Source organism: Sus scrofa, chromosome 12 (assembly GCF_000003025.6).
Source record: "Sus scrofa isolate TJ Tabasco breed Duroc chromosome 12, Sscrofa11.1, whole genome shotgun sequence".
NCBI lineage: Eukaryota > Metazoa > Chordata > Mammalia > Artiodactyla > Suidae > Sus > Sus scrofa.
Window position 1 is genome coordinate 60631083 of NC_010454.4, and position 25787 is coordinate 60656869.

At 63.5% G+C, this 25787-nt stretch overlaps 3 protein-coding genes and 1 long non-coding RNA gene across 18 annotated transcripts in view; 3 read left to right on the forward strand and 1 right to left on the reverse strand.

The window, feature by feature from the left end:
• ATPAF2 (ATP synthase mitochondrial F1 complex assembly factor 2) overlaps nucleotides 1-2128 on the forward strand; it is a 15569-nt gene extending 13441 nt beyond the window's left edge. For both annotated transcript variants that reach the window (XM_021068019.1, XM_021068020.1), the window contains exons 6-8: nucleotides 100-212; nucleotides 383-498; nucleotides 1823-2128. In XM_021068019.1, the coding sequence (XP_020923678.1) occupies nucleotides 100-212; nucleotides 383-498; nucleotides 1823-1960 (367 nt within the window). In that variant the 3' untranslated portion in view covers nucleotides 1961-2128. The remainder of the gene's footprint in view (nucleotides 1-99; nucleotides 213-382; nucleotides 499-1822) is intronic.
• Nucleotides 2084-20739, reverse strand: DRC3 (dynein regulatory complex subunit 3). Of its 6 annotated transcripts, none has more exons than XM_021067999.1 (14): nucleotides 20406-20730; nucleotides 19949-20046; nucleotides 19454-19615; nucleotides 17509-17625; nucleotides 15501-15667; nucleotides 12481-12627; nucleotides 11259-11414; nucleotides 10785-10897; nucleotides 9925-10099; nucleotides 7986-8117; nucleotides 6416-6486; nucleotides 5002-5125; nucleotides 2797-2928; nucleotides 2084-2727 (listed from the first exon to the last, which is right to left on the reverse strand). In XM_021067999.1, exons 3-14 carry the CDS (start codon nucleotides 19608-19610, stop codon nucleotides 2593-2595), a joined length of 1626 nt encoding a protein of 541 aa, XP_020923658.1. In that variant the 5' UTR covers nucleotides 19611-19615; nucleotides 19949-20046; nucleotides 20406-20730; the 3' UTR covers nucleotides 2084-2592. The 6 variants fall into 6 exon arrangements, with proteins under 6 accessions (XP_020923658.1, XP_020923660.1, XP_020923659.1 ...); XM_021068001.1 differs by having other exon boundaries at nucleotides 11295-11414; nucleotides 20406-20726; XM_021068000.1 differs by having other exon boundaries at nucleotides 2084-2706; nucleotides 20406-20726.
• On the forward strand, nucleotides 2935-8971 carry LOC110256135. Its single transcript, XR_002337413.1, has 2 exons — nucleotides 2935-6164; nucleotides 6475-8971. It is a non-coding gene; the product is annotated as an uncharacterized LOC110256135 (long non-coding RNA).
• TOM1L2 (target of myb1 like 2 membrane trafficking protein) overlaps nucleotides 21071-25787 on the forward strand; it is a 77105-nt gene continuing 72388 nt past the window's right edge. For 4 of the 9 annotated variants that reach the window (XR_002337412.1, XM_021068006.1, XM_021068009.1 and 1 more), the window contains exon 1: nucleotides 21102-21271. Coding sequence is in view for 5 of the 9 variants with exons in the window: in XM_021068006.1 (XP_020923665.1) it covers nucleotides 21220-21271 (52 nt within the window). In the remaining 4 variants the exon portion in view is untranslated. Of the gene's footprint in view, nucleotides 21272-22291; nucleotides 22311-25787 lie in introns of those variants that run through there. The other 5 variants (XR_002337411.1, XM_021068017.1, XM_021068013.1 and 2 more) reach the window with 4 other exon arrangements.

The window sequence follows — 25787 nt, forward strand, 5'->3', positions numbered from 1 at the left end:
CGGGGCCCTGGACCAGGTGTGCCGCAGGCCAGGACTTTGGGCCCAGGCGGGAGCCGGCCTCCCAGTGGGACAGGGACACGCGACGCCTCTTCCTTTCAGGTACGGCGTGGAGATCAGCTCCTCCACCAGCATCCTGGGGCCCAGCATCCCCGCCCGGACTCGAGAGGCACTGGTCAGCCACCTGGCGTCTTATAACATGTGGGCCCTACAAGGTACGTGGTGCTGGGGTCTTGGGGGTGGAGCAGACGCCCCTGGAGAAGTGTGGGGAAGCGTCCCACACACACCCCCCTCACTGGGGCTCAGGGACTCGCAGGGAGCGATGTGGTGACGCCCTCTGCAGGGTGAGGCGCCCCATGTCCTGACCTGGCCTGTGTCCCTGAAGGGATCGAGTTTGTGGTGACCCAGCTCAAGTCCATGGTGCTGACCTTGGGCCTGATCGACCTGTACCTGACGGTGGAGCGGGCCGTGCTGCTGTCGCGCCTGGAGGAGGAGTACCAGGTGGGTGCGAGACTTGGGTGCCCCCGTTCAGACGCACTGAAGCGCGTTGCAGTAAAGCTGCCCCACGCGCTTCCGAGCTCGCGTGGAAACCGAACTCCAGGGGCTGAGAAAGGCATTGTCCATCATGCACCATGGCAGGGAGCTCGGCCTCCCTCCTGGCCTCACCGCCTCCTCTCAGCACCTGGCCGCCTGGGGGCTCCTGTTTGCCTGCCTCACACAGGGGGAGCCGGAGGCCCCGCTCGCTCCCCATAAGTCGGTGGAGGCTGGCTTGGCGCCCCCTCTGCAATGGAGGAGGAATGTGGTCCCCTAAAATGACCAGGAGCCCCATCCGTGCTTGTGGAGGCTGAGCCTGGGTGCCGGCCGTGTGCACAGGGCCACCTGCAGGCTGGGCAGGTGGCTGCCATCGTCCCAGGTTTGGTTTTGTGGGCTCTGCTGCGCTGAGCTTGCAGTTTCTGACCCGGAATCTGGACGGCGTTGTCTGCGGTCCCCTCGTCCCCTCTCCAGCTTCCCAAGGCTAATTGCAGTTCCACATGGCCCCTAGCGGGGGGAAAACCCTTTCATGATGACAGTATTTCCCACGCTGGTCCCATCGTTTGCTCAGAGAAATGCCAGGGGAAGAAGCCGTTCCGTGTCGCGAGTGAGGCTGGGTGCTCCCCAGATGTCAGGGAGGTTGGTGGGAAGAGGGCGAGCTGGGGTCGACGACTGTGGGGCGGGGGGGGCGGTGTCGGGAACCCTGGCTCCTGTCCAGGCCCAGTTTTTGGCTGCGAGACCCAAGCCAGGCTTTCATTCTCTGAGCCTCAGGCTCCATCCCACAAAACACTTCTCTGAGAGTGTAAGGTGCTGCTCTGGGCCGCCCAGGATGCAGGCAAGGCAGATCCTGAGTTCCCTGTCCGGGCCTCTGAGTCCTAGGGAGAGTCTGCAGCCCTCAGCGTGCAGGCCCGAGGGGCCTCTGCAGGATCGGCTTCCCCAGGAGTCAGGGCCGAAGCGACGGCGTGGCCCTGGCTGGCTTATTTATCACACCCACTCGGTGGCCCGACTGGGGGAGGCAGTGCGTGAGTGAAGCAGCCCCCTGCAGGAGGGGCCGGCGTTCAGGGAGATGCACCTGCAGTGGGCGCCTGGCCCACCCAGCAGTGGGTCCCCCCGGTCCCCGCCCGCACCCGTGCCCCAGTGCAGTGCCGGCTTTGCCCACCTGCTGTGCCCGCCCAACCACCACTCCCCCGTGTCTCGTGTGTTGGGATGAGATCGGAGCCTCCACCCTCAGCCCAGCCATGAGGGAACGCAGCTCTGGCCCATCACCCAGCGGCCTGACCCGTCCTCCCCTCAGATGCAGAAGTGGGGCAGCATCGAGTGGGCCCACGACTATGAGCTGCGGGAGCTGCGGGCGCGCACGGCCGCGGGCGCCCTCTTCGTCCACCTCTGCTCCGAGAGCACGACGGTCAAGCACAAGCTCCTGCAGGGGTGAGGCTGCGAGCTCGAGAGACTCCTGTCCTTACACGTCAGTCCCCTGGAAGTGCTGGGGCCCAGAGTCCGCGCCCCTCGTCCCGCCTCCCCGCAGGGCTCACTGCGCAGCCCTCAGCCCCAAGGCTTTTCTTTTTTCTTGGTTTTTAATCAAACGATCTTTCCAACGTGAGTCCTTCTTGGTCCAACCTGCTTGTGTCCCCAGTCTTAGCAAAAATGATGAACCCTGGAAGTAGGCAGTCTTCCTTGTTTCTGGGTGAAAAGCCTAAGCGAGGCCGCCTGACCTGCACGTGTCCTGTTCAGGGAGCCCTGAGGCCCTCCCCGCACGGCCGCCTTGCAGGCCCCGAGGGCGGGCGGGAAGCAGGGTCCATCTGCAAGCTTCAGGCGCAGAGGCTCTTGGAACCGCACCCCCGCCCGTGCTCGGGGGGGGGGGACGCTGGGAGCGGCACCAGTGGTGGGGGTGGGGGGGGATGTGACAGCCTCCCCCAGGGCGGCGGCGGCAGCGGGGGCGGCGGCGGCGGCCTGGCAGTCCCCCTCAGCAGACACCCACTGCTCGACGGGGGCACGGAGGCGGGGAGAGGTGCCGCAGAGGCCTTTATTCTTCTCTCCGTCTGGAGAGGGCGCGGGGCTGCCGCCCTAGTCCAGGAGCTCGGCGCACTCCAGGGCGTCCAGCTCCCTCTGCGCGTGGTCCGCGTACTGGCTGATCTCCTTCACGCGCTTGCGGTTCCTCGCGATCTCGTCCCTGTGGATCTGCGGCGAGGCCGCGGGTCCCTGACCTCGCAGTCCCCCCCCCCGCCCGCCCGCCCCGCCCCCAGGTGCACCTCGCGGGTGGTCACTCACTTGGTCCAGCAGGTGTGTGCACCAGGCGTGGACCTTGGTCACCAGCTCGTCCTCCCGACTGTCGATCTTGAGGAGGTGGACGTCGTGCGACGCCCCGACCGCATTGACCAGCGTGTCTTTGTCGACAAAGAGCTGGGGAGGAGCGGGACAGGGCGCGAGAGTCGGTCTGGCTTCCGCTGCCCGGGTCAGAGGCCGCCAGAGCCAGAGGGAAAGGGGCCCCCACCAGGGGAAGTGGCGCCCACCCTGCGTTCCCACTTCCTCTGGCTCATTTCTGGTGCCCACGCCAGGAGAGGGCCCAGGGGGACCTCCCCGAGGTTCTCAAGCCCGACACGCCTGAGACCCGCCCACTTGGTGGGCCGCATGAGGCTGGTCGAGGGACTGAGGCTGCTCTGAGGATGGAGGGCCCCCAAACGGATGGAGTCACCCCTGTCAGACCTGGGCCCCCTTGGGCTCCTGCCTTCTTGCTCCCCCCGAGTCCTACACCGCGTGGGACACTGCGGGGAGCGACCCCCCGCCAGGCCTGGCCGGTCCAGGTGTGTTCATGTGCTGTGCACAGGCCACTTGCCCCGACAGCCCAGAGTCCAGAGCAGGGAGCGCTGCCGGAGCCTTTGCCAGCGGCCGCTTCCGCTTTGCGGGGAGGGGACAGCGAAGCACCTGCCAGCTTACACCTGCAGGAGGGCGGGGCAGAGGTGCAGGCGGGCTTGCTGGAGTGGCCACCCTAACAGTCTCCAAAATACGGGCGGTGGATCTCGAGGGTTAGTTTCTCCGCCGGCAGAGTACTCCGTGCTTGGCTGCACCTGGGCGAGCCACACCCCCCCAGGACCCTTCCGATGTGATGTTCTTGGCTCAAAGCGTTTTTCCAGAGAAGGTTCTGGGAATTCACGTGGAAAACAGGCTTTCAACCTCGTCTCACAGTTGCCCACTTTCCTGGCCACAGACTTCTTTCCAGGGGAAGGCCTGTCTGCACTGCGCTCGGAGGCCAGGCATGCTGGCCGGCACAGCCCACGGGAGGAGCAGCGGGTGACCTGGCTGCTGGCCCAGTCCCGCTCTGTCACTCGAGTGCACCCTCCTGGACCCGCAGGTCTCCTGTTGCCCGGACCCCGTGTTGCAGCTAGTGGATGTTGAGGGCACCTGGGGAGCGAGGCTGGCTGTGCGCCTTGGTCCCCCGAACCCTCCCAGGGCACCGCAGGACTCGAGAGGGCAGGAGTGCCCGGGTTTGAAGCCAGGTCCTCAAGCAGCATCGTCTCTGAGGCCCCCTCCCCAGCGTCCTGTTTGCAGACCAGAGTGTGTAACAGAGCTACCCCCCAAGGGTCCTTTGGGAGTTAACTTGTCCGCACGAGCCCCAGAGAGTGGGCTTCTGTTGCTAGCCCCAGCCAGCCAGCAGCCCGAGTGTCCCAGGGCCACACAAACAGGCATCAGGTGGCGCAGGGCAGAGCCGTCCTGGCAGGGGGAGGTGGCCCCTTTGTGTGTGACCCAGACCCGGGAGCAGAGTCCCAAAGAACTCGTGGCCCGTGGACCGTCCGTTGGGGGCTCCAGCATGGCTCTTGGGGGCTGCCCGGCATGATGACACTTGCCGGTGTCTGGCGGACACAGTGTCTGCTGGTGTTTGGGAAGGAAGGAGGTGACACGGGGGCCCCTGACCACGTGAGTCTGCCAGGAGCTCAGATACTGGGCGTGCGTGGTGGTGAGACGTGTCCTTGGCTTCCAGGGTTGCCCAGGCAAGTCACTGACAACAGCGTGGACCCGTGCCAGGGCCCTGGCAGGGATAACCGGCCTGCGATGGAGACGGTGGGCGTCTCCACGGAGCTGACAGGGAGCTGAGGTCTGAGCGAGGAGGGCCACACACAGGCGGCCTGGGGACAAGTGCGCCTGGGGGACGGCAGCTAAGAGAAAGCCCCAAGGGCGGGTTGTGCACAAGCCCACGATGGCCGGGTTTGGCCTTTCAGAGGGTCTGGGGCCGCTGCCTGGAGGGCGGGAAGGCCAGTGGTGCCGCCAGGGGCGGTGGGGCTTGACCCATTGGCCCTGGGGGTGTCAGTGGCGAAGGAAGGAAAGGGGCGCCCTTCCCAGAGCATGGCACACCTGCTGCTGGACCTCAGCGCAGGAGACCCGGGGCCTGAGCGCTCCTCCCTGGGGTGCTGGGCCAGAGACCCCAGCAGTGCTTCTGACCGCTGAGTGCCGCCGCCCCCCGCTCGCCCCCGCGCTCACCGCCCGCACGTCGTCGGGCAGGTCCTCGTCCAGCTCGCCCTTGACCGTCTTCTCCAGGGTGTTGATGGCGGCCTCCAGGAGCTTCTCGTGGTGGTGGTTCTCCAGGTCCCGGCACTGAGCCATCGTGCGGCGCGAGTTAAGCCGGGGCGGGACGAGCAGCCCCCCCACCCCCCGGGCAGGGCCCTCCCTTTGGCCCCGGGTCCCGCTCGTCCCTCGTCTCCATCCCCACCGCCTCCCTCCGCTCCAGCCCCTTCTAACGCAGCTCCAGAGCTCCCGCCGGGTCGGAACCGAGAGGCCTCTTGGAAGGCACCTGTCCTGCAGGCCTTTGCACAGGCCGCCTCCCGGGCCGGGAAGGTCCTCCCCAGCTTCCCAGCCGGCCCTGCGGCCCACCCTGAGGCCTCAGTTGGTGGAGGCTGCCTCCAGAGCTCTGCGCCCCCGCAGGACCTCGGACCCAGGAGGACAGGACGGGGTGACTTCTGGGGTGAACCTCTGAGCCCCAAATGTCCGCTCCTAACCTAACCTTTCTCCTGACCATCTCATCACGGATGAGCAGGCAGCCTCCTCGGCACCGAGGCCGCCCCGCCCCGAGGGCGTGCGCAGGGCGGGGTGTCCCGGAGTGAGGCCTCCTGGTGAGGTCAGGACCTGGGCTGTGAGCAGCAGCCTGCCAGGCAGCCCCCGATGGGGGGCCTTCCAAACTCTAACCAGGCGCCACTGTGCCGGGGGGTCAGAGAACATCCCTGGAACATTCCAGGTGGTTGCCAGGTTTCTATCCTTTGAAGGTGGGCTTTTCTCCTCAGTGGAAAAACGGGAGGTTTTACACTCTAATCTCAAAGCTGCAGATTCCCACTAAATAGGGTCCTGTTTAGTCTCATGTTGGTGGAGAAAGAGACCTTTTTGTTTTTTTGGCTTCTTAGGGCCGCCCCCTCGGCATATGGAGGTTCCCAGGCTAGGGGTCCACCACAGCCACCGCAACGCAGGATCTGAGCCGTGTCTGCGGCCTACACCACAGCTCACGGCAACGCCGGATCCTTCACCCGCTGAGCGAGGCCAGGGATTGAACCGTCAACCTCATGGGTCCTAGTCGGATTTGTTTCCGCTGCGCCACGACGGGGCCCCCGAGACAGACATCTTTCTGTAAACCAAACGCGGCGTTGGCATTTCCGGTAAGAGTGGAAGTCTGATTACAAGAGCGCTGATTTTTAACTATCCCTGCAACGCGTCTGGGGCACTGGTGGCAATGGGAGGGGCAGGCATGTGACCCCACAGTTGCCACCTGGGAGGGAACCCCACTTCTTTTGGTTAAAAAGGCAGGTCCCTGCACCCAGCCCCCTAGAGGCCAGGAGCGCTGGCGCAGGCCAGGTGACCCCCAGCACGGGCCGCACGCCCCCCACGGAAGGTCCTCAGGAAAGGATATAGGCTTTGGACGTTTTCAACGAACAGTCCCACCAGGTCGGCGATGTTCCTTTCAAATAGGCTTATGGTCTCCTGAAAACGACAAGGAGGCCGCCACCGCGCTCGTTTAGGCTTGGACGCCCCGGGCTGCGCGCCGGCTGAAGGCGCTCCTTAGGCTGGAGCGGCGCCTCCGACCGACCGCGGACCTTCCCGGGCGGCGCCATGCCGCGACCCTGCCCGCTCTCCCTCCCAGCCGCTCCCCAGCAGCCACTCGGAGGTTCGTGGCCTTCTCCGGGCCTCTGCCCCAGCCCTGGCTGGCCCCTCAGCATGCGCACGCAGCCACCACCTTCCTTCGGGCTCCTCCGTGGCACCTGCCTCCACTTCCAAAGAAGCAGGGAGGGAGTCGCTAAGAGCCAGGCTGCCTGCCAGCTCCACCACGCTGTGTAACCCTGGGGCTTTAACTCCCCGGCGCCGCCTCTACTTCCCCATCTGTGAAGTGGGCTTCCTCTGCATAGTGACACATCTCATGAGATGGCAGTGACGCGTCAGTGGGTTTCTTCTCACCGAATGCCTTGCGGGGTGTCTGGCAGAGAGGAAACCCTGGCCACTGTGCCTCTTACCCAGGTTTCTCGCTCTCAGGGCACCTGCCTGCAGGCCTCTCGGCCCCACCCCCACCCCCGGGGCCTCCCCGCACCGCTGCGCCCCACTGCTCTGCAAGGCACCCGGCCTCGCCCAGGTGCCAAGGTGAGAGCTGCTCCCTGTGAGCCAGAGGGACGGGCCATGCCTCTGACCTGCCGCAGGGCAGTGGCATGGGAGTCTGAGGCTGCAGGCTGAGCCAATTAAACGTTTTCGAACGTGTGAACTCTTGCAATGAACAAAAGCAGGGTCACTGTAAAGCCCGACTCCGCCCTGGAGCTTCGGGTCTCTGGGACCCGGCTGCGACGCCAGCGCGCAGGTTCTGGAGAATCCGGGGACAGTGAAAAGGGGCTCCCCCTGCTCGAAGGTTGCAAGCCACTGCCTGAGCCCCCACCCCTGCCAGTGCTCGCGGTTGCTTTCTGCAGCGCTGGAGCCTGCTGGCGGGTGGGGGTGGGACAAGCACCCCCGCTGCGGTGGGGCACCTCTCCTGTGTGACACGACACTTGACAAGTGAGGCCCTGGTGAGACGCTGTCTCCCGCCAGCGCAGCTTGCACCAAGGTCCCTGTCATCTGTGCCCTTCAGCCCCGGCCCCCACAGCCTCATAAACGCACGGGTCCACCTGGCTGCCCAGGACCTTAGGAAGCTAAACCACAGGCTCCTCGCATGGCCCTGAGATGCCGCGACTGCAGGCTGTGCCGCTGGAGCCTTGGTTTCCTCCCAGGGTGGGGGGAGCGCAGCACCTGGACGGCTCCTGGGCTCTGCTCGCGTTAGGATTCGCGTTAAGAAGTTCCTTCGGACGGGTCAGCGTTCCAGAGGAACGAGTGCTGCACGAGGACCCCTCATAACCGCAACGAAAAGCAGTAGAAGAAGAGAAGGCCCCCGTCGCCACCACGCCACGTCACTGGGACGCCTCCCTCCGGCAGGGGCGAGGCGCTCCCGGGAAGGCCCCGCTCACCTCCAGCTGCTCCGCCAGCTGCATCTCCAGCATCATGAGCGAGTTGAACAGCTCGGCGACGCGCTCTCTGCACGCCACTAGCCTCGTCTCCAAGGTGGTCAGTTCAGACGCGTCCCGGATGGCACTCAGGCTCTGGAAACAAAGCCTGTGCTTTAGGAACCCAGCGCTGAGCGTGGCCGTAGTTACCAAGACGGGAGGCGGCCCTGTGGCTCGTGGGGAGGAACGTGGAGCCCGGGGCCGCGCCGCCCGACCCCGGCCGAGGCTGTCAGGGCAGGGCCTCTGCCAGCTGCTGCGTCCTTAGCTCACGGGGGAGGAGCAGTGGCCTCAGAGTCACAAGGACTCTGTGGCTCTCCCTGGGTCACCGTGCCACCTTCGGGCTCTGAACCTCGTCTTCTCAGGTCCAGGCTCACAAGGCCTGGGGGTGAGGCGGCGTCTGTGAGGTCCCGGCTCCCACAGGGGCTCGGCTCCCAGCGCTGCCAGACTCTGATAAGAAGCCCTTGGAGTTCCCACTGTTGGCACAATGGGACTGGCAGCGTCTCTGCAGGGTCAGGACGCAGGTTCAGTCCCCAGCCTGGCAGAGTGGGCAAAGGATCTGGTGTAGGTTGCAGCTGTGGTTCAGGCCTGATTCCTGGCCTGGGAAATGCATGTACCACAGGGCAGCCGAAAACACAGGGACCCGCAGCAGGAACGCACGCAGGCCGAGCCTGTGGGAGCCGGCTGGGCCCGCACACGCCCCACAAAGGAGCAGAGGCAGGTCTGTCGGCAAGGCGGGCGCTCGTGAGCTGCAGAGCACGTGCATCCCAGCCTGCACCCAGTGCCAGCCCGTCTCTAGCGACGGACGCAATGCCCTCAGAGTCACGGGCGTGACTGGGGTCACGGCTGCCTCGTCTGGAGAAGACCAGCCCCCTCACTGGCTCAACCTGACCCGCAGACACTCCCGCCAGGGCCCAGACGAAAGGTAAAAATAAAGCCACAAAAGCACGTGAGGACAAAGTGGGGGACCTTTCCTAAACGACCCGAGTGCAGAAGCCCTTTCTACCCGTCCCCAGGAGAAGAGGTCGGCAATTCTGCTACATAAAATGTTTTAAAATTGTGAGTATCAAAAGCACCATAGACAAAATGACAAACTGGGAAAATATTTGCTCCCCGGGTAGTTCCCGTCGTGGCGCAGTGGTTAACGAATCCGACTGGGAGCCATGAGGTTGTGGGTTCAGTCCCTGCCCTTGCTCAGCGGGTTAAGGATCCGGCATTGCCGTGAGCTGTGGTGTAGGTTGCAGACGTGGTTCGGATCCCGCGTTGCTGTGGCTCTGGCGTAGGCCGGCGGCTACAGCTCTGATTGGACCCCTAGCCTGGGATCCTCCATAGGCCGCAGGAGCGGCCCAAAGAAATAGCAAAAAGACAAAAAAAAAAAAAAAATTTGCTCCCCGAACATTTCACTGACAGAGCTAATGCCTCACTCTATAAAGAGCCTACAAAGAAAATTCTTTCTGCTCTTTTGGGGGCGGGGCACACCCACGGCATATGGAAGTTCCCAGGCCGGGGATCCAAGCTGAGCTGCAGCTTCAACCTTCACCATGGCTATGGCAACGCCAGATCCTTAACCCACTGTGCAGGGCCGGGGATCAAACCCACACCTCTGTAGAGAAAACACTGGATCCTTAACTGCTGTGCCACAGTGGGAACTCTGTAAATTTTTTTTTAATAGAGATACAGAGATAGAAACCAAAAACCAAATGGAAAAATGGGTAAGGGCCTGTTACAAGGGCAAAGAGTTTACAGAGTAAGAGATATAAATGGAGCTCCCTGGTGGCTCATTGGGTTAAGGACCTGGCATTATTGCTGCTATGGCTGGAAACAGGGACAACAACCATGGGTCAGGGGTCGTCAGAGGTGGCGGGTGGGCACCTAGAGCAGGAAAGGGGGGGAGGGCGGGGCCCACCAGCAGGTGTGTCTCCTCAAACTTGGTGATCCTTTGCCTGCCCTGCTCCTGGTTCTCCTGGATGGCCTCCTGGACACACTGGCTGAAGGTGTCCAGCTCCGCCTTGCGCTTCTCCTGCTGCTTCAGGCCGCACTCAAATAGGTTCAGGCAGATGATGACGAACTTGTCCCTGTAGGTGAGCGGCCGTTAAGGAGGCTGGCGGTGGCTGGGGTGCGGCAGCTGGGGAGGGGCGTGGAGCTGGGGGCCTGGGGGATTCGGGAAGGAGTTCTGCCTGGAGGGGGAGGCGCAGAGGAGAGTCTCTGGGGGACCTGAGGGGGCGGCAGGGGGCCAGCCAGGGAGCTGGGCAGCCTGCACCTGGGCCTCCGAGCTGCTGATGTCCAGGCCGCAGTGGACACAGAGGCTGCGGAGGTCACCTCGCTGCTCTGGGCTGGGGTCAGGAGGGCAGCAGAGGGCGGGGTGGGGGATGCGAGCCCCCTCACCCCGATGTTTGCGGGGCATTTGTTTGAGAGCAAGTCTCTGCCTCACGGTCACCCTCCTCACCGCCTCTGCTCAGCGCTCAGCCCATCCTGCATCCCTCACTCAGCGTTTAAGCTGCGATGACAAAGGCCCAGGCTCAGCCCGTGACCCCTCACTGTGCGACCTGCACAAGGCCCATCTCCAAGCTTAGCTTCCCCAGCGACAAAGTGGGATCCAGAAGGACCCCCGTCCATTGGCAAGGGACAGACTGAGATACCGGGTGCAGAGCCCCGGACGTGCTGCAGTGCCTCAGCTCTGGTCCTCGCTGCCCTGAGGCCTGCAGAGTGGAAGGGGTCTCCCCAGGACACCCGGGCCCTGTGGGGTGGCTGTGGATGGAAGGATATGTCTCCAGGAGCTCGCCCACGCCGGGCAGGCAGGCCAGCTTGCTGCCCTCCACGTCCTCAGCATACATGCTCTCAAAGAGGAAGGGGCCGTTCAGATTCTCCACGAAGGCAGCCTGCGGGCAGAGACACAGCGGGGCTCCTGGGCACGGTGCCCAGCGCCCAGGAAGGCAGGGCGCTGATGGACATGCACAGGGCCTGGTGCGGGCGGAGGACCGGAGGCCGAAGACAGAAGGGTGCCCGCTCCGTCTGGCTGGAGGGCCTGCCAGGGCGTGGAGGGGCAGGGCTGCTCTGTGGGACTGTTTCTGCAGAGTCCTGGCCCTCGTGCGGCCGCGGGACCTGGGGCTGCGGGGGCGGGGACAGGACAGCCCGACGGCCCTGCTGTGACCTACTGTGACGGCCCCCGCAGACCAGGCGGCCCTGGGCACCAGCTGTCTTCAACCAGGAGACAGGCTTGGGGGCCTGGGCCCTGCGGACCTTCGCGAACTGGCCTCCTGGCCGGGGCAGGCGCACCTTGTGCTCCTCCAGCTCCTCCCGCCGGGCCTGCTCATCTTCCTGCTGGGCCTGAAGCAGGTTCTCGCGGTGCTTCAGCTCGTCGAGGCTGTACTGGTGCTTCGCCTCCGCCAGCTCCTTCTGTGGGAGGAGCAGGAAGGGGCATCAGGGCACGGCCTTCTGCCACTGCTCCAGTCTGGCGGCACGGGCGTCCTTCCTCGCCAGCCTCCCCAGTGCCTGAGTCTGCGGCCGCGGACAGGAGGGATCCGCCGGGCAGCCTGCGGGCGGGGCCCTCAGAGGGATGCCCCCGGGGAGGGAGGGGCGGTGGGTGCCCCAGCCGCAGGCCTGCACCCCATCCCCCACCAGCACTGGGGGCTGCGGGGGCCCCAGCGGCCTTCGCTGCGCTAAGGCTTCCGCTGCAAGCCCCGCCCTCCGTTCCCACGGCCCCGCCTCTCCCAGGACCACGGCCCCGCCCCCTCTGCTCCCAACACCAGCACCTGCTGAAACCTGCAGGGTCCTTCAAGGGCCTCTGCCGGCAGCAGGCCAAGACCTGAACCCCAGCACCGTCCTCCTGCCTGTCCCCAGCCTCTCCCCACACAAAGCCCCCCCAAGCTCACAGCCCCGCCTATTCTGAGTGCTTTGCTGGGACTGACCACTCGGCCTCAGGGCCAGGCTTCAGGCAGAACCCAGGGCCTCAACCTAAAAGTGGCCTGTTAGAAACAGGGGGAGCCCACAGCCTGCCCCCAGCCCTCGCCGGCCTTGCCTGGGCCTGGCTGCCTGGTGGCCTGAGCCTGGCGGCGTTAGCAGGTGAGGGACAGGCAGCCACGCGGATGAGGGAGTGTCAGGGGAGCTGCTTTGCAGAACTCTGCTCCTTAAACCTTTTCCTTGGTGCTAATCTTGGTGCTTCCAGACAGAGCCTCTGAGTCAGAAGGAGGCAGACTGCTGTCTGCCTTCTGGAAACTTCCGAGGACCAAGGAGAGAATGCTTGGGGAGGGGCCGGGAAGCTGCAGTGTCAGGCCCTGCACGGTTTTATGATGAGCAAGCATCAAGCCTTTCAAAGTATCGTCCAAACGAGAAAACCCAGACCTGAGAGACTTGGGGTTCAAAATCCGATTCTCGTAACGGCTCTGGGACCAGAGCCACTGCGCTCCTTTCAAGACGCCCGGGGGCGCACGCAGGGCCGGGAGACCCGGAGGGAGACACTCGCCGTGTGGTCGTCGATGCGCCGGAAGTCCAGGTACACGAGGTCCGGGAGGTAGGCACACACAAACATCTTGTAGTCGTCCTGCTCGGCCACGGGGTTCCCGGCGAGGCTGAGCGTCCGCAGGTCCTTGAATCGCCGCAGGTAGATGACCTGGGAGAAGAGGAAGAAAGGCCTGTGTCCTGCCCACGCTGCCAGCTCCGCGAGCAGGGACGGGATGGGGGGATGGGGGCCCGGGCCACAGGCATTGGAAGGACTCCGAGGAGGTGGGGAAAGCTGCTTGACAGCTGTGGGTTGCAGTCTCCTCATCTGCAACATGGGAATGGGAACGAGGTGTGTAGGTGGAGAGAGGCCAGATGCCACACGCCATGAGGAGCACTGGCAATAGTGGGCCTGGCTATTCTCACCACTGCCAGATGCAGAACGGGCGGCATATTCCAACCAGTAAGTGCTGAGGGCTTTTCTAACCATACGCCTAGACCTAACCCTAGGCCTAATCCTAACACTAAGCCCAAAACTGACTTTAAACCTAGGCCTAACCTAAGGCTAAGCCTAACCCTAGCCCTAAGCCTGACCCTGACCCTGACCCTAGCTTTAAGCCTAACCCTGGCCCTGGCCCTAACCCGAAGCCCAAAGCTCTTACAGTAAATGGAGCCTCACTCATAGGTATGCTGGACCAGCTGGATGGCAGCTGGCGGGCTGTCCACTAACTTTATTCTCCCTCTGCTCTGTCTTTGGTAAAGTCAACAAACAAGTCATCACGTAAGCCAGCACTTCATCGACAGCAGCTACTGCGCTGTGCGGAAGAAGAAAGAAACCCAGCTGCTTTTAGGAAGGAATTTGTTTTTTTTTGTTTGTTTTTGTCTTTTTGGGGCTGCACTCATGGCGTATGGTAGTCCCCAGGATAGAGGCTGAATCAGAGCTGCAGCTGCCGGCCTACAACACAGCTCACAGCAGCACCGGATCCTTAGCCCACTGAGTGAGGCCAGGGATCGAACCCACATCGTCATGGACCCCAGTCGGGTTCGTTACTGCTGAGCCATGATGGGAACTCCTTTTGTCATGAGTTTATTCATTCAACAAATATCCTCAAGCACCTGCCAGGCTTCAGACCTATTCTAAACCTTGGGGACACAGTGGGAGCAAAGCCCTCAAAGCAGGAGCTGACATTCTAGGGGCAGGGAACAAGTAGAGGAGTTCCCACTGTGGCCTGATGGGATCATCGGCATCAGTGGAACCCAGGGACACAGGTTCGATCCCTGGCCTGGCACAGTGGGTTAATGACCCCGTGTTGCCTCAGCTGTGGTGTAGGTCACAGCGGCAGCTCAGATCCGATCTCTGCCCCGGACCTCCATATGCCTCAGGATGGCCCAAAAAGAAAAAGTAAGAGAGTTCCCGCTGTGGCACAGTGGGTTAAGAACCTGACTCCAGCGGCCTGAGGCACTGTGGAGGTGTGGGTTTGGTCCCTGGCCCAGCACCGTGGACTAAAGGAGCTGGTATTGCTGCAGCTGTAGCTCACATTCAACCCCCGGTCCAGGAACTTCCACAGGCTGCACCTGGCCATTAAAAAAAAAGTTAAAAAGTCGTCATTACTGTTTGGCGGAAATACTTTTAAGAGCTCAAGGGGGTGGGGGCGGGGGGGGCAAAACCAGTAGAAGCCAAGGCCCCAAGGCAAGAAAGAGTGGGCCCTGTACCAGACCCCAGCGAGGCCAGGAGGCTGCAGCGTGCTGGGGAGGGGCTGCCTAGATCTTGAGGCCGGAGTGTTGACAAGGCAGCGTCGATTCACCTGTGACCTCGGGGCTGCAGGCGGGAGTGTGAATTTTGTTCGGGGAAGGGGAGCCAGTGGAGCTTTAAGTGTATGTGGGGTGGGGAGTTAGGATCTGACTTAGTTTTTAACGAATCCAACAAGTATCCACGGGGACGTGGGTTCGATCCCTGACCTCGTTCAGTGGGTGAAGGATCTGGCGTTGCCCTGAGCTGTGGCATAGGTCACAGATGTGGCTTGGATCCCTCATGGCTGTGGCTGTGGTGTAGGCTGGCAGCTGTAGCTCCGATTGGACCCCTAGCTTCCATAGGCTGCAGGTGCGGCCCTGAAAAAAAAATCACCCAAGAGAGAAAGGCTGGGTACCAGCGTGTCGTGGGTGGGTGAGCGGGACCGGCCTTCTCAGAACTGCTGCTGGGTTCATACCCGGTCCCACTTCTACAGATGGCGGTTTGGCAAAATACATCAAAGGGTCAAAGCCCATGTGCCCTCAGACCCAGCAGCTCCGCCTCCAGGCACCTGTCCAGGTGCAAAGTCGGCCGTGGTCAAGGACGTCCCATGTGGCCTGCGTGTGACAGCAGGAGGCGAGAAACAACTGGAGTGTCCACCTGCGGGGGCTGGAAAAAGCCGTCCCACCCAGCAGGGGAGGGCTGATGTCGGGCAGAGCGGAAGGAGCCGTTGTCCCCAAGCTGCTCAGCCCCCCTTCCTCAGTGCCGCCCACACCCTCTACTCCGGCCTCAGCTGCCGCTGTGACGCACCGAGGCTGCATCGCCCACCTCAGCCTGCTCTCTGCCCGCTCGACAGCCCAGCCCCGAGCCAGGGTGGGAGGGGTGAATGCCTCGGGGGCAGGGCTGGGGGGGAAGCCGCATCTGGACTGTGGCCCCACCACGCACGGCGCCATCTCAGTGACCCCTGCAGGCTGGCTCCTGCTGTCCCGGGCTCAGCCAGTTTCCTGAGGTCGCCGCGTGGCTCCCAGGGCCTTGCCCCCGCCCGGGGGTGGGGTGTTGAGCCTCTCCGCTCCGCAGGCAAAGCAGAACCCCACCTCGCTCGCCTGAGGGGCCCTCACCTCCGCAGGTGCTTGTGGAGTGAGTGGGGGGGGCAGGGCAGGGCAGGGCAGGGCCCCGCAGGAGAGGCCCACACGGGCACTGAGACGGGCCCCCGCGGGCTTCGAGGGCGTCTCCGCGTCCTCAGCGCTGGGGGTCCGCGTTTCTAGGCAAAGGGAAGGGTCTGGAGGCCCGCCCACCCGCCCGGCGCCCAGGCTCACGTTGGTCAGGTTCGCGATCCGGTTGTTGCCCAGCGACAGCACCTGCAGCCTGACCAGGGCGTCCAGCGAGTCCACCTTGGAGATGCGGTTGTTGAACAGGCTCAGGTCCTCCAGGTTCTCCAGCGAGTCCAGCCCCTCGATGGCCTCGATGTTGTTGAAGGACAGGTCTGGAGGACGAGGGCCGCGGGGCCCGGGCCTGGTTCAGGGCGACTGTCCCGAAACAGACCCGCGGCCTCTCCGGCTCGGCTGCCCACCCTCCTGACCGGGGACAGAGGCTCGCGGCTCTACGGCCCCCGATCTGGGATGGAAGACGCAGGTCAGGACGCGCGTCTTGGGGTGGGGTCCCCGCCAGCCCGCGGGGGTGTGGGAACTCGGTTCTCCCACGTCTAAGTCTGGCTGCCTCGCTGGGGACCGTCACCTCTGACGGTTGAGACAGAGAACCGTCCCCACCTCACCAGGCTGTCCCAGGGCGTTTCGTGGTTTAATCGTCACAGCACAGGTGCTGGCACTTGTGCTCAGGGGTGACAAGGCAAGATTCAAAGGGGCTGGTGGCAAAATGCCCGGGAGCGAGAGCTCGGAAAGAAAGCGAGGCTAGCGGCTCCCATCGTGGCGCAGCAGCGATGAACCTGGCCAGGAACCATGAGGACGCAGGTTTGATCCCTGGCCTCGCCCAGTGGGTTAAGGATGCGGCGTTGCCGTGAGCTGTGGAGCAGGTCGAAGATGCGGCTTGGATCCCGCATGGCTGTGGCTGTGGTGGAGGCAGGCGGCTACAGCTCTGAGTGGACCCCTAGCCTGGGAGCCTCCATATGCTGGGGGTGCAGCCCTAAAACAAACAAACAAAAAAACACAAAAAAACCTGATGTTCCAGAGGCTGAAGTAACTAGTACAAAATGGGTCAGGACGCTGGCAGAGCTGGGATCCGGCAGAGCTGGTCCGCCAGCACCACGCGGGCCGCTTCCTGTCCTGTTCTGCAGCCACAGGCAGCCGTTTAGCAGTGGGGGTGGGCGGGGCAGACCTGATACGCCGCGTTCCCCGAGATTTCTGGGGTGTAAGTCTACCACTGCCGATTTCAAGCTACCGGCAGGACGTCCCCGAGTGTGAAGTGGGGTGGGATGTGGCCATCAGCTTTTGGGGGCCAGTTCTGGCGACTCCAGCTCATCCTCAGCGGTGGAACAGCAGATGGGGCCCCCAGCAGGGCCTGTGCGGGCAGGTGGGGGCTGTGCAGAACCTCGAACCCCCTCTCCTCACCCCTCCCCTGCACCCCAGGGACCCAGCTCTTCCTGGTGGTGGTTCCATCCCTGGTGACTAGCGCTTGGCTGGACAAAGGTGGCCTTCCGATTCTGAGGGGTAGCCTGACCTCTTACCAGAACCTTCCCCGGGACTCTCTCATCCCCGTGCCACAAGCCACGGAACCCGGGGTGCTAGCGGGGGCGTGGGTCGGGCCCAGGCTGCCCCTCCCTCTCGTCCTCCATCTGCTGCACGGACAGATGTCTCCTGCCCGTGCAGGTCACCCAGGCCGGGAGCAGCGTTACAGGTGCTGGGCTGCCGGGAGGGGCCGTCTGGGGCCAGAGACCGGGCCTAGCGGCCCGGAGACCTGGCTCTAGCTTGTTTCTGCTGCCCGTCCTCTCGGCCCCCACACCCGAACCAGCGGCGTGATCCTGCCTGCGGGGTTGCTGTGGGCTGGCAGCCGGCAGCACATGCAGCTAAGCGTGTTCTGCCAAGTGGGAGGGGCCCAGGCCCGGGCTGCCCGTGCGGGAGGGCGGGATGGAGGCGCGTGGCTCTGGGGTCAGACAGGCTTGGGTCTGGGTCCCAGCGCTGCTGTGCCTTGGCCGCGGCGCTCTGGGCAAGTGCCTGGGCCTCTGGGAGCCTCCCCGGATGGCCACCCGGGCTCAGGACGGCCCCGGCCAGCCCTGCCCCCACCAGCCATGACGGTGCCTCCCTGGGCCAGCACGTGGGCGCCGTTGGGCAGGGCCCTGGCGCCTCGGAGTCAGACGGGGGCCTCGCTCACCCAGCCAGACCAGGCGCGTGAGGCGCTCCAGGCCCTCGATCTTCTCGATGACGTTGTTATCCAGCTGCAGCTTCCGCAGGTTCTCGAAGGGCCAGAGGTTGTCTATGCGGAGAATGTCTGAAACGAGGACGGCCTGGGCTGCTCCCAGCCTGCGCGAGGGTTGGGATGCAGTGCCAGCGTCCCGGGGGCTGGATGACCGGCGGTGACCATGGGGGAGACCAGGACCCCGCCCCCAGAGCTCGGTGTCCCGAGGAGGGCTGCTGCCCCGGGGCCCCTGAGGACTGGCAGGGGCCGAGGGTGGGTGGGGTGCAGGGCGGAGGTGGGCAGCCCCCAGGGCAGGGACGCGCTGCACTGGCCCTCGGATGGCCTGGGCTCAAGACCCAGGGCACAGGCAGCCCCCCACTCTGTCCTCAGGTGACAAACAAGAGCAAAGCTGCAGGGATGGCCAGTCACCTGGGGTGGCCGTCGGGAGGGTGCTTCGGCTGTGTGGACAGAAACGCTTCATGTCCATGCCCTCCGACCCTGTCTCTACTTGCAGTCTGTGGGCAGAGACACGCTGGGCCGGTGCAGGCCCAAGAGGGCGGAAAGACGGGCCTGTGCCCCGGCACGGGCTGAAGGGCCTGACCCGCAGCTGCCCCATCCCCTGGCTCCTGAGACGGGCAGAGCTCGGTCCCCGTCACAGCCACCAAGAGCTCCAAGCAAAGCTCAGTGTGACAGGCACACACTGTGGGTGCAAGATTCTAGAGGCGGGGCCTCGTCCCCAGGATTCCTAGAAGCCACAGAGCGCTGCTGTTCACGCCGCTTTTTCCTGTCTGCTTTTGTGAGCACTTCCAGAACTTAGCGAGTTAGAACGTGCTCATTAAAAGAATGTCCTTGGACCCATCTCCACGGGGCTGTTACCATCGCCCCCTATTCTCTGCTTAACTATCACCTCCTGGGTGAGGCCCCTGACCCGACCCGTACGGAGCCCCGCGCACTGCGCCCTCCGCTCCTCCAAGCGCACCAGCTCCGGACACACCACTGGACTTCTTAGGTTTGTGTGTCCCCCTCCCTTGAAGGTGAGCTCCCCGGAGACGGGGTTTTTTTATCTTTTTTGTTCCCAGTTGAGTCCCTGGTGCCCAGAGCAGCCCCCGGCCTAGAAGAGGCACGTGGTACACAGTGGGGGGGGGAGGGGCAGCGGGAGGCGGTCTAAAGCCCCCCTGACACCCACCCTGCCACCCCTTGAAGCCTGCTGCTCTGGGCAGCCCAAGGGCTTCGTGAGGCTGGGCCCGGCCTGCCTGGCGCAGCACCCCGGCCTCGGGTATGTCTCGGTAGCCCCCTGTTATCGACTGATGAGCGCAGGCCAGCGTGGAGGCCGGGGCAGAGCAGAGACAAGAATCACTGTGCCCTCTGCCGAGGCCCGCCAGCACCGGGCTGGGGGGGTCGCAGGGCCCGTGCCTACCTCTCCTGCCCCCTGTGCCACCTCACTGGCTCCCCGAGTGAGGCCGGCAGCAGGCTTGTTGTCTCACCTTGTCCCCCAACTCGTGCGGGAGACAGGGCCTGCCGTCACCCGGGCTCGCAGATGGGACACAGGATCTGCCAGGTCGCAGGCACGTCTCCCACCAGGCTGCCCTGGCTCCTGCGGGCCCTGCCCTCCTGTTTCGGGCCCTTCCTCTGAAGCTTCTCCCCAGCGCGGCACCCCTCCCTGCCTTCCTGACCACGCGGGCCCACCTTCCTAAGCTCCCCCGCCCTTGGGAACTTGCCCAAGTGGTCCACGAGTGGGAGAGTGGGAGAATGTCCCCTTTCCTGCTCGTATTCAGAGTCGGGGGGCTCTGGGTGCTCAAGAGCTAAGGGCACCCAGCGCTTTACAGCCCCTGGTGCTGGTCCTGCGCCTCCTGCCCCGGCAGGACCACGGACTGGGCAGGAACTTGGGGCTGCCCGGCGCCCGCCCCGCCAGGATACGCACTCTGGAAGTCCAGCTGCAGGGACAGGACGTCCTTGAAGAGGACGCCCTCCTGCTTGGCCAGCTGCCCAGCCTCCTCCTGGGGGCCCTGCTCCCCCACGGCCTGCTTGAGCATGTGGTCGTCGATCACCCTGGGCTCCACGTCCCCCAGGCGGCTCATCCTCCCTGGAAAACACCATGTCTCTTCCCCAGGCTGCTTCCCGGCCTCCCTTGGCGGTCGGGCTGGGGTCCTTTCACAGCGCCCTGGGGCGTCATGGTGGCCACGGACACTCTGAGGTCGGTCCCCTCCCACCCTTGGCTGCCGCACCTGGGCTGCTCCAGGGCCCCACGGGCACCCAGCCTGCCTGGCACCCACCAGCAAGGCTGCACCTCTTGGCCCCACAACCACGGTTGTGACCTCGCCACGGCCCTGGTGCCCACAGTGTTCTGTGTAGCCTCTGCAGCTCAGCTGCGGGGAGTTTATAATCTACCACCCATCAAGGGTCCTTGGTGACTTGCCTGACAATAGTGTCGTTGTAGGTGGGGGAAGTCGCAGAGAGTTTTACCCCACTGTCACCACAGTCGCCTCCTCACAGAGAACCAGATCCAGAATTGTCCTGCAAAACAATTGTCCAACTGGACCTGAAAAATAGAGCCCCTATTGGCCATGAATCAGAAAGAGAAAACGCACCATTTACCCTATGTCACTGGGTGCCAGTGCACACTTGGTGTTAAATGACAGGCCAGCTCCAGGAGCCATGAGAGAGGGGAGCCCTAAAGCCCTAATTTCCCAGAAAGGGAAACTGAGGCTGGGGAAGGGACAGACATGGACTCGGCATCCACATCCAAAGCCACAAGTCTTCACCAAGAGGAAGATTAGGTCTAACTAAGCAAGAGGAACAAGTTAGCGGCAGTGGAGAGGTGGGAGCGAGGGTCCGTGATGCCCTCTTGAAGAGGTATCGCTAGGCCAGGGTACCTCTCTCTGGGTTGGAGGCCTGTGTGTATTTGGGGCCTGTGCCCAGAGGGAACGTTTCCCCAGGTCCTTTTCCACCGAGGCCGGGAGGAGGCTGCCAGGGGGCCTGGGCCCTCCTCCAGGTGGGGCGGCCGGCGGGCTCCTCCGGGAAAAGGTCAGGTCCTCCCGCAGCCTTTGAGTTTCAGCCCCAGATTCTCAGCTTCTGCGCAGTTCCCGGCGGGCTCCTTTCCTCAGCGACCGGTTGCTAGGGGAACCAGGAGCCGCACTCCGTTGCTAGGGAGAGTCTGGGGCTAGACATCCTGGGTGAAAGTTGACGGCCACGTGATCACATTTCTGGGCGGGGAAAGCCTCCCGGCACCAATCCGCTGTAGAGAAAACAAATACTTGTCCAATCAGCGGTTTCTACGGGCGGGGAACTTGGTATCCCCGCCCCCTACCTACGTGACTGACTCGTCTTTTGCCCAATAACAGTAAGGACTCCTTCGATTGACCAATATACAGGTGAATCAACATACACAGACTTTCGTTCGGAGGCGGGCCAGGGGAGGTGACGGAGATTCCTGTGACCTAGCTCGCGACCCCGCCCAATCGGACGCGGCAGGGTGGGCGGGGATTCGCTGAGGGAGGTGTAGGGGCCAATCGGAAGAGGGCAGGGCAGCCGTCGCCCAATAGTAACGTGGCGGGGTGGGGCTGGGACGGGCGCCGGCGTTCCGGAGGGTGGGGCGGGGGCAAGTGTCAGTCTGGCCGGGAGCGCGGCGGGGGACGCGGAGACCCGGCGGCTGACTCGCTCCGGCCCCTGCCGAGCCGTCCGCCCAAGATGGAGTTCCTCCTGGGGAACCCGTTCAGCACCCCGGTGGGGCAGTGCCTCGGTAAGGCCCCCACAGCGGCGCCCCGAGGCCTGGGCGAGGCTCCGCGCGTCCCTGCGCGGCAGGGCCCAGCACCCCCCTCCCCCCCGCGACAGCGCCGGCCGGGGTCGAGCAGCCCTCGGGGGAGCGGGAGGCCGGCGCGCTCTTGAGGACACGGTGGGGGGCAACCTGCCCCACCTCGGGAAAGGGGGCGGCCTGCTCGCGGGGCGCCCGCGGGGCCTGGCCGCCGACCCCCTGTGACCTTGTGCGAGTCACTGCCCGGTCCGGTCTGAAGTGCCCCGTCTGTCAGAGGCGGGAGCTGATGTCCCCTGTGCTCGTCCCTGCCCCCGGCTGTTGCTTCCGCGCGTTCTTACATTTGCCAACGCGGAAATCTTCGGGGACAGATAGAGGGGTGCTCGCCGGCCTGAGCCTGTGTGGGCGCCGGGATGACCAGCATCCCCGGGGGAGCGCCCGAGGTGTGGGTGAGGACCACCAGAGGGCCGGGGGCCAGTGGACTCTGCTTGCTGCAAAAAGCAACTTGCCTTTCCAGCCGAGGCTGGAGCTTAGGCCGAGTGCCCTCGGTCAAGAGTGTTGATTGGTTTCTTTGAAAACTGGATCCTGCTGGTTGGAGGAAGGTCTGGAACAACGTCTTTGGTGAGCAGGGACCTTTGGCGTCCTCGCCAGCCTGGCTGGGTCAGTGGTGACGTGGTTCTTTTCTGCCTACTTTTCAGCCTTGCCGGGGCCTGGGAAAGCCCTGAGGCATCTCGGGTGGGCCGGCGGGCGTTTGGGAGCCTTTCTCGTGTCCGTGGTGTGGGGGCTCCGACGTGGTGACGGACTGGGCGCTGGATGAGTCTCTTCTGGCCCGTGCCCACTGCTGCCCCTTCCTTCTTCCTCAGCTGCTCCCCCGCTGCATCCTGATTCCAGAAACTCATTTCTCAGTTGGGAAGCCAACTCCCGTCAGCTGTCGGAGGGACCCGTGGACTTGGGGGGAGCTTTTTCCCTTTTTCTGGCTCCTGTGCAGTAAGAAGCTCTGCACCTTTGAAGTGCCGAGGTCGTTGACGGGGTGTGTACGTTAAAGAGGATTTAAAACGTGCGGATATGAGGGGTGTGCAGGTGCAGAGAGCGTGAGGCTTCCCTCGGGAAGACCTGCGTTGGCGCCACGCCCAGTTCAGCCCCGGACCCCCAAATCCTGGGCACCCCGCTGAGCCTGGGTTTGCTCCAGAGGGAAGTGGAGGCAGGGTGCTGTGTATTCAGGGTGGTGCGGGTTTCGGTGAGATGATGGATGTGCCTGGAACACAGTCGAGGCTCAGTTCGTCGGAGCTGCCGCCGTTATTATCAGGATGACTCAGGCAGGCGAATCTTCTCTCTGGAGTGTGGGACAGCCAGCCCACCTCTGGACAGGCCCCCGGGTCTGCCGGCCCTCGAACGGGACCCTGGACCACGAAGGGAGCGGAGCCTCCTCCCTGCCAGTGAGCCACTTCCGTTCGGGTAGATGCCTAGAGGCCGCGAGGAGGCTCTGGGTATGTTTTGCGTTGTTGTGACTGAGTGTAGAATTGACTCTCGAGACGCGTCGTGTGGGTAGTGTTCCTTAAAAGCACGTGCCGGGGGCCGTTCGCAGGGCAGCGCAGAAGGGAAACAGCAGCCACGCCGGCATCGGGTAACAGCCGAATCCCCCAGCAGTTGTGCAGCTGCTCCGTGAAGTGGGTTTTATTGTCCTTCCCGCTTTAGGGATGGGGAAACTGAGGCTCAGCCAGCGAGCGGGACCCGGATTTCACAGCTGGGCTTGCTGGTGTCAGGGAGGGAACACAGATGCATGGGACAGTGATGACAGAAGGAAGGCCGCCTTAGCTGTGCTCAGGGGACAGAAGTGCTGCCAGGGGGTCCGGAGGAGTGGGCCCTGTGCCCTTGAGACTGAGGGCTGTTTGTGAGGGTGGGAACCGCCCAGGCAGAGAAGAGGCCCCTGCGCCTGGGGCAGGTTGGGGGTGTGTGGGCACCTCCCGGTGGAACAGAGGCAGCTGTGGGGTTTGGGCCCGGGATGAAGTCTGTCCTGGGTGCGCGGCTTTGAAGGCCACACAGCTGACTCCCATTTGAGCCTGTCTGGCCCTCGCGCTCCTCACTCAGCAGCCCTGGGCCGTGAACCTGAATAACCCATCAGGCCATCAGCCGGTGATCTGAGCCTGTGTTGGCTGCCAGGCTCCGTGATACAGGTATTACAGAGCTGCTCTGAGGGAGCTGGCAGTAGCTGTCCCAAGCCACCTAGGTGTCCCCAGCCACACGCATCAGACTCGAGGTCCGGGGTCGGTAGACCAGCGGTCACTCTGGCTTCCGCCCCCGCCTCACACCCACTTCCTGGGCGCTGTTTGACCTAACATGTGGGCTGCCCATCGCGAGCTGGCAGCTCAGCCCAGCGTGACGAGTCCCTGGGCCTTCCTGCACCCAGGCCGCCCGCTGTCCTGGAAGGGAGTCAGGCTCAGAGCGAGGACCGGCCACCTTATGAAGGGCTGACCAGTGCTCTGCGGCCAGATCCCCTTCTGGAACAGCTTTCAAAACAGTGCCACCCGTGTAGGGAGTCCCCCAGCCATGTCCACGGTGCCGGGGCTCGGCTCTCCTTGTGGTGGCTGGAAAATGGTTTCACCTCATCCTTTTCCAGGAGTGAAGTTTGGATTCATTGAGATGAAAGATCCATGAGTCGTTAGTGAGTTCTGACCAGAACCCCGGGGGCCACCTCTCGGCTGCGGAGCTGGGCCCAGGCCGGGTGGTGTGGGGCCTGAACTGCCCCCTGGAGCTCCCCACGCCTGTCACTGCCGCCTGCTGACTGGCCTGGCTCTTTGCTCCAAGGGCAGGTGGTTAATGTGTGGCCCCTCGGCTTGCTCCGGTGGGTCACCCCCTTTGCCGCAGTTCCCAGCCCTGTGAGACCGACAGGGAGAGAAGGCGAGGAACCTGTAATTATTAAGCGCCCTTGCATGCAGACTCTGTCCTCAGGACGTCTTCGAGCCCACACAACATTTAAGGAGGATCTGCGGACGATTCCTGCCCTGAGGTGCTTCAGAGAGGCTCCAAGAGGTTAAGAGGCCTTGCACGGTCAAGGCCAGGGTCAAGCCGAGAGTCCACTGCTGACCCGGGGCTCTTTCTGGGCTGCCGTGTTGCTTCCTGCTCTGCAGAGCCTGTGAGTCAGGGTCACGGGCATCCTGGAGAGCTGGCGGAGCAGACGGCGGGTAGGGTGCGGGCTGGGGCCTCTGCACGTCTGGCACAGCCCAAGGCTGCTGCTGCTGCTGGTCCAGACACCACCCGGTGAGAACGAATGCTCCAGATGAGAAGTTCTGCTTCTTGAATCTCTTCTTAGCAGGTCCCATCGTGGCTCAGCAGGTTATGCTCCCAACTAGTGTCCATGAGGATGTGGGTTCGATCCCTGCCCTCGCTCCGTGGGTTGAGGATCCAGTTGCCGTGGCTGTGGTGTAGGTTGCAGGTGTGGCTCAGATCTGGCGTTGCGGTGAGCTGTGGGTAGGCCAGCCGCTGTAGCTCCATTCAGCCCCTAGCCCGGGAGCGTCCACATGCTGCAGGTGCGGCCCTACAAAGACAACAAAAAATCTCCTTAATCTCTCCGCCAACTTTCAGTGTGCGTTTCTCATGGCGGATTATCCGTGAGACTATTCAGAAGTCATTTATCCCCTCAGTGGCTCTGTGCGGCCTCTCGGAGAGACCAAGCTAAACACTCGCCAGAGGTTCTCTCTGGTGGGAGTGCAGGGAGCGGAGACAGGTGCCTGAAGCAGCGAGGTCGGAAATGCTGGCACAGACTCGACAGATACATGGAGTGACGAGGCGGACGACGGAGGGGTTACCTCCAGCAGCAGTAGCAGTGGTTACCAGGCTTTGCCTTCTGAAAGCTCGGCGCTGTGTCGTTCTGCGCCAGCGGCGGAGGTCGTGTTTCTGGGTCTCGCAGTCCTTGATTCCGGCAGCGCTGTGAGCGGGTACTGGGGGTCCTGCCAGCGTCTCCACTTTGCAGAGCAGGACCTTAAGGTACTGAGAGGGTCCCAGAACTGGGAGTTCCCATTGTGGCACAGTGGTTAATGAAGCCAACTAGGAACCATGAGGTTGCAGGTTCGATCCCTGGCCTTGCTCAGTAGGTGAAGGATCCGGCGTTGCCATGAGCTGTGGTGTAGGTCACAGAGGCATCTCGGATCTGGCATTGCTGTGGCTGTGGTGTAGGCTGGCGGCTATGGCTCCAATTAATATATATATATTTTTTTGACTTTCTGACTTTTTGCCTTTTCTAGGGCCACACCCGCAGCATATGGAGGTTCCCAGGCTAGGGGTTGAATCGGAGCTGTAGCCACCGGCCTACACCACGGCCACAGCAACGCGGGATCCAAGCCAAGTCTGCAACCTACACCACAGCTCATGGAAACGCAGGATCCTTCACCCGCTGAGCAAGGCCAGGAATCAGACCCACAACCTCATGGTTCCTAGTCAGATTCGTTAAGCACTGCACCACAACGGGAACTCCTACAGCTCCAATTAGACCCCTAGCCCAGGAACCTCC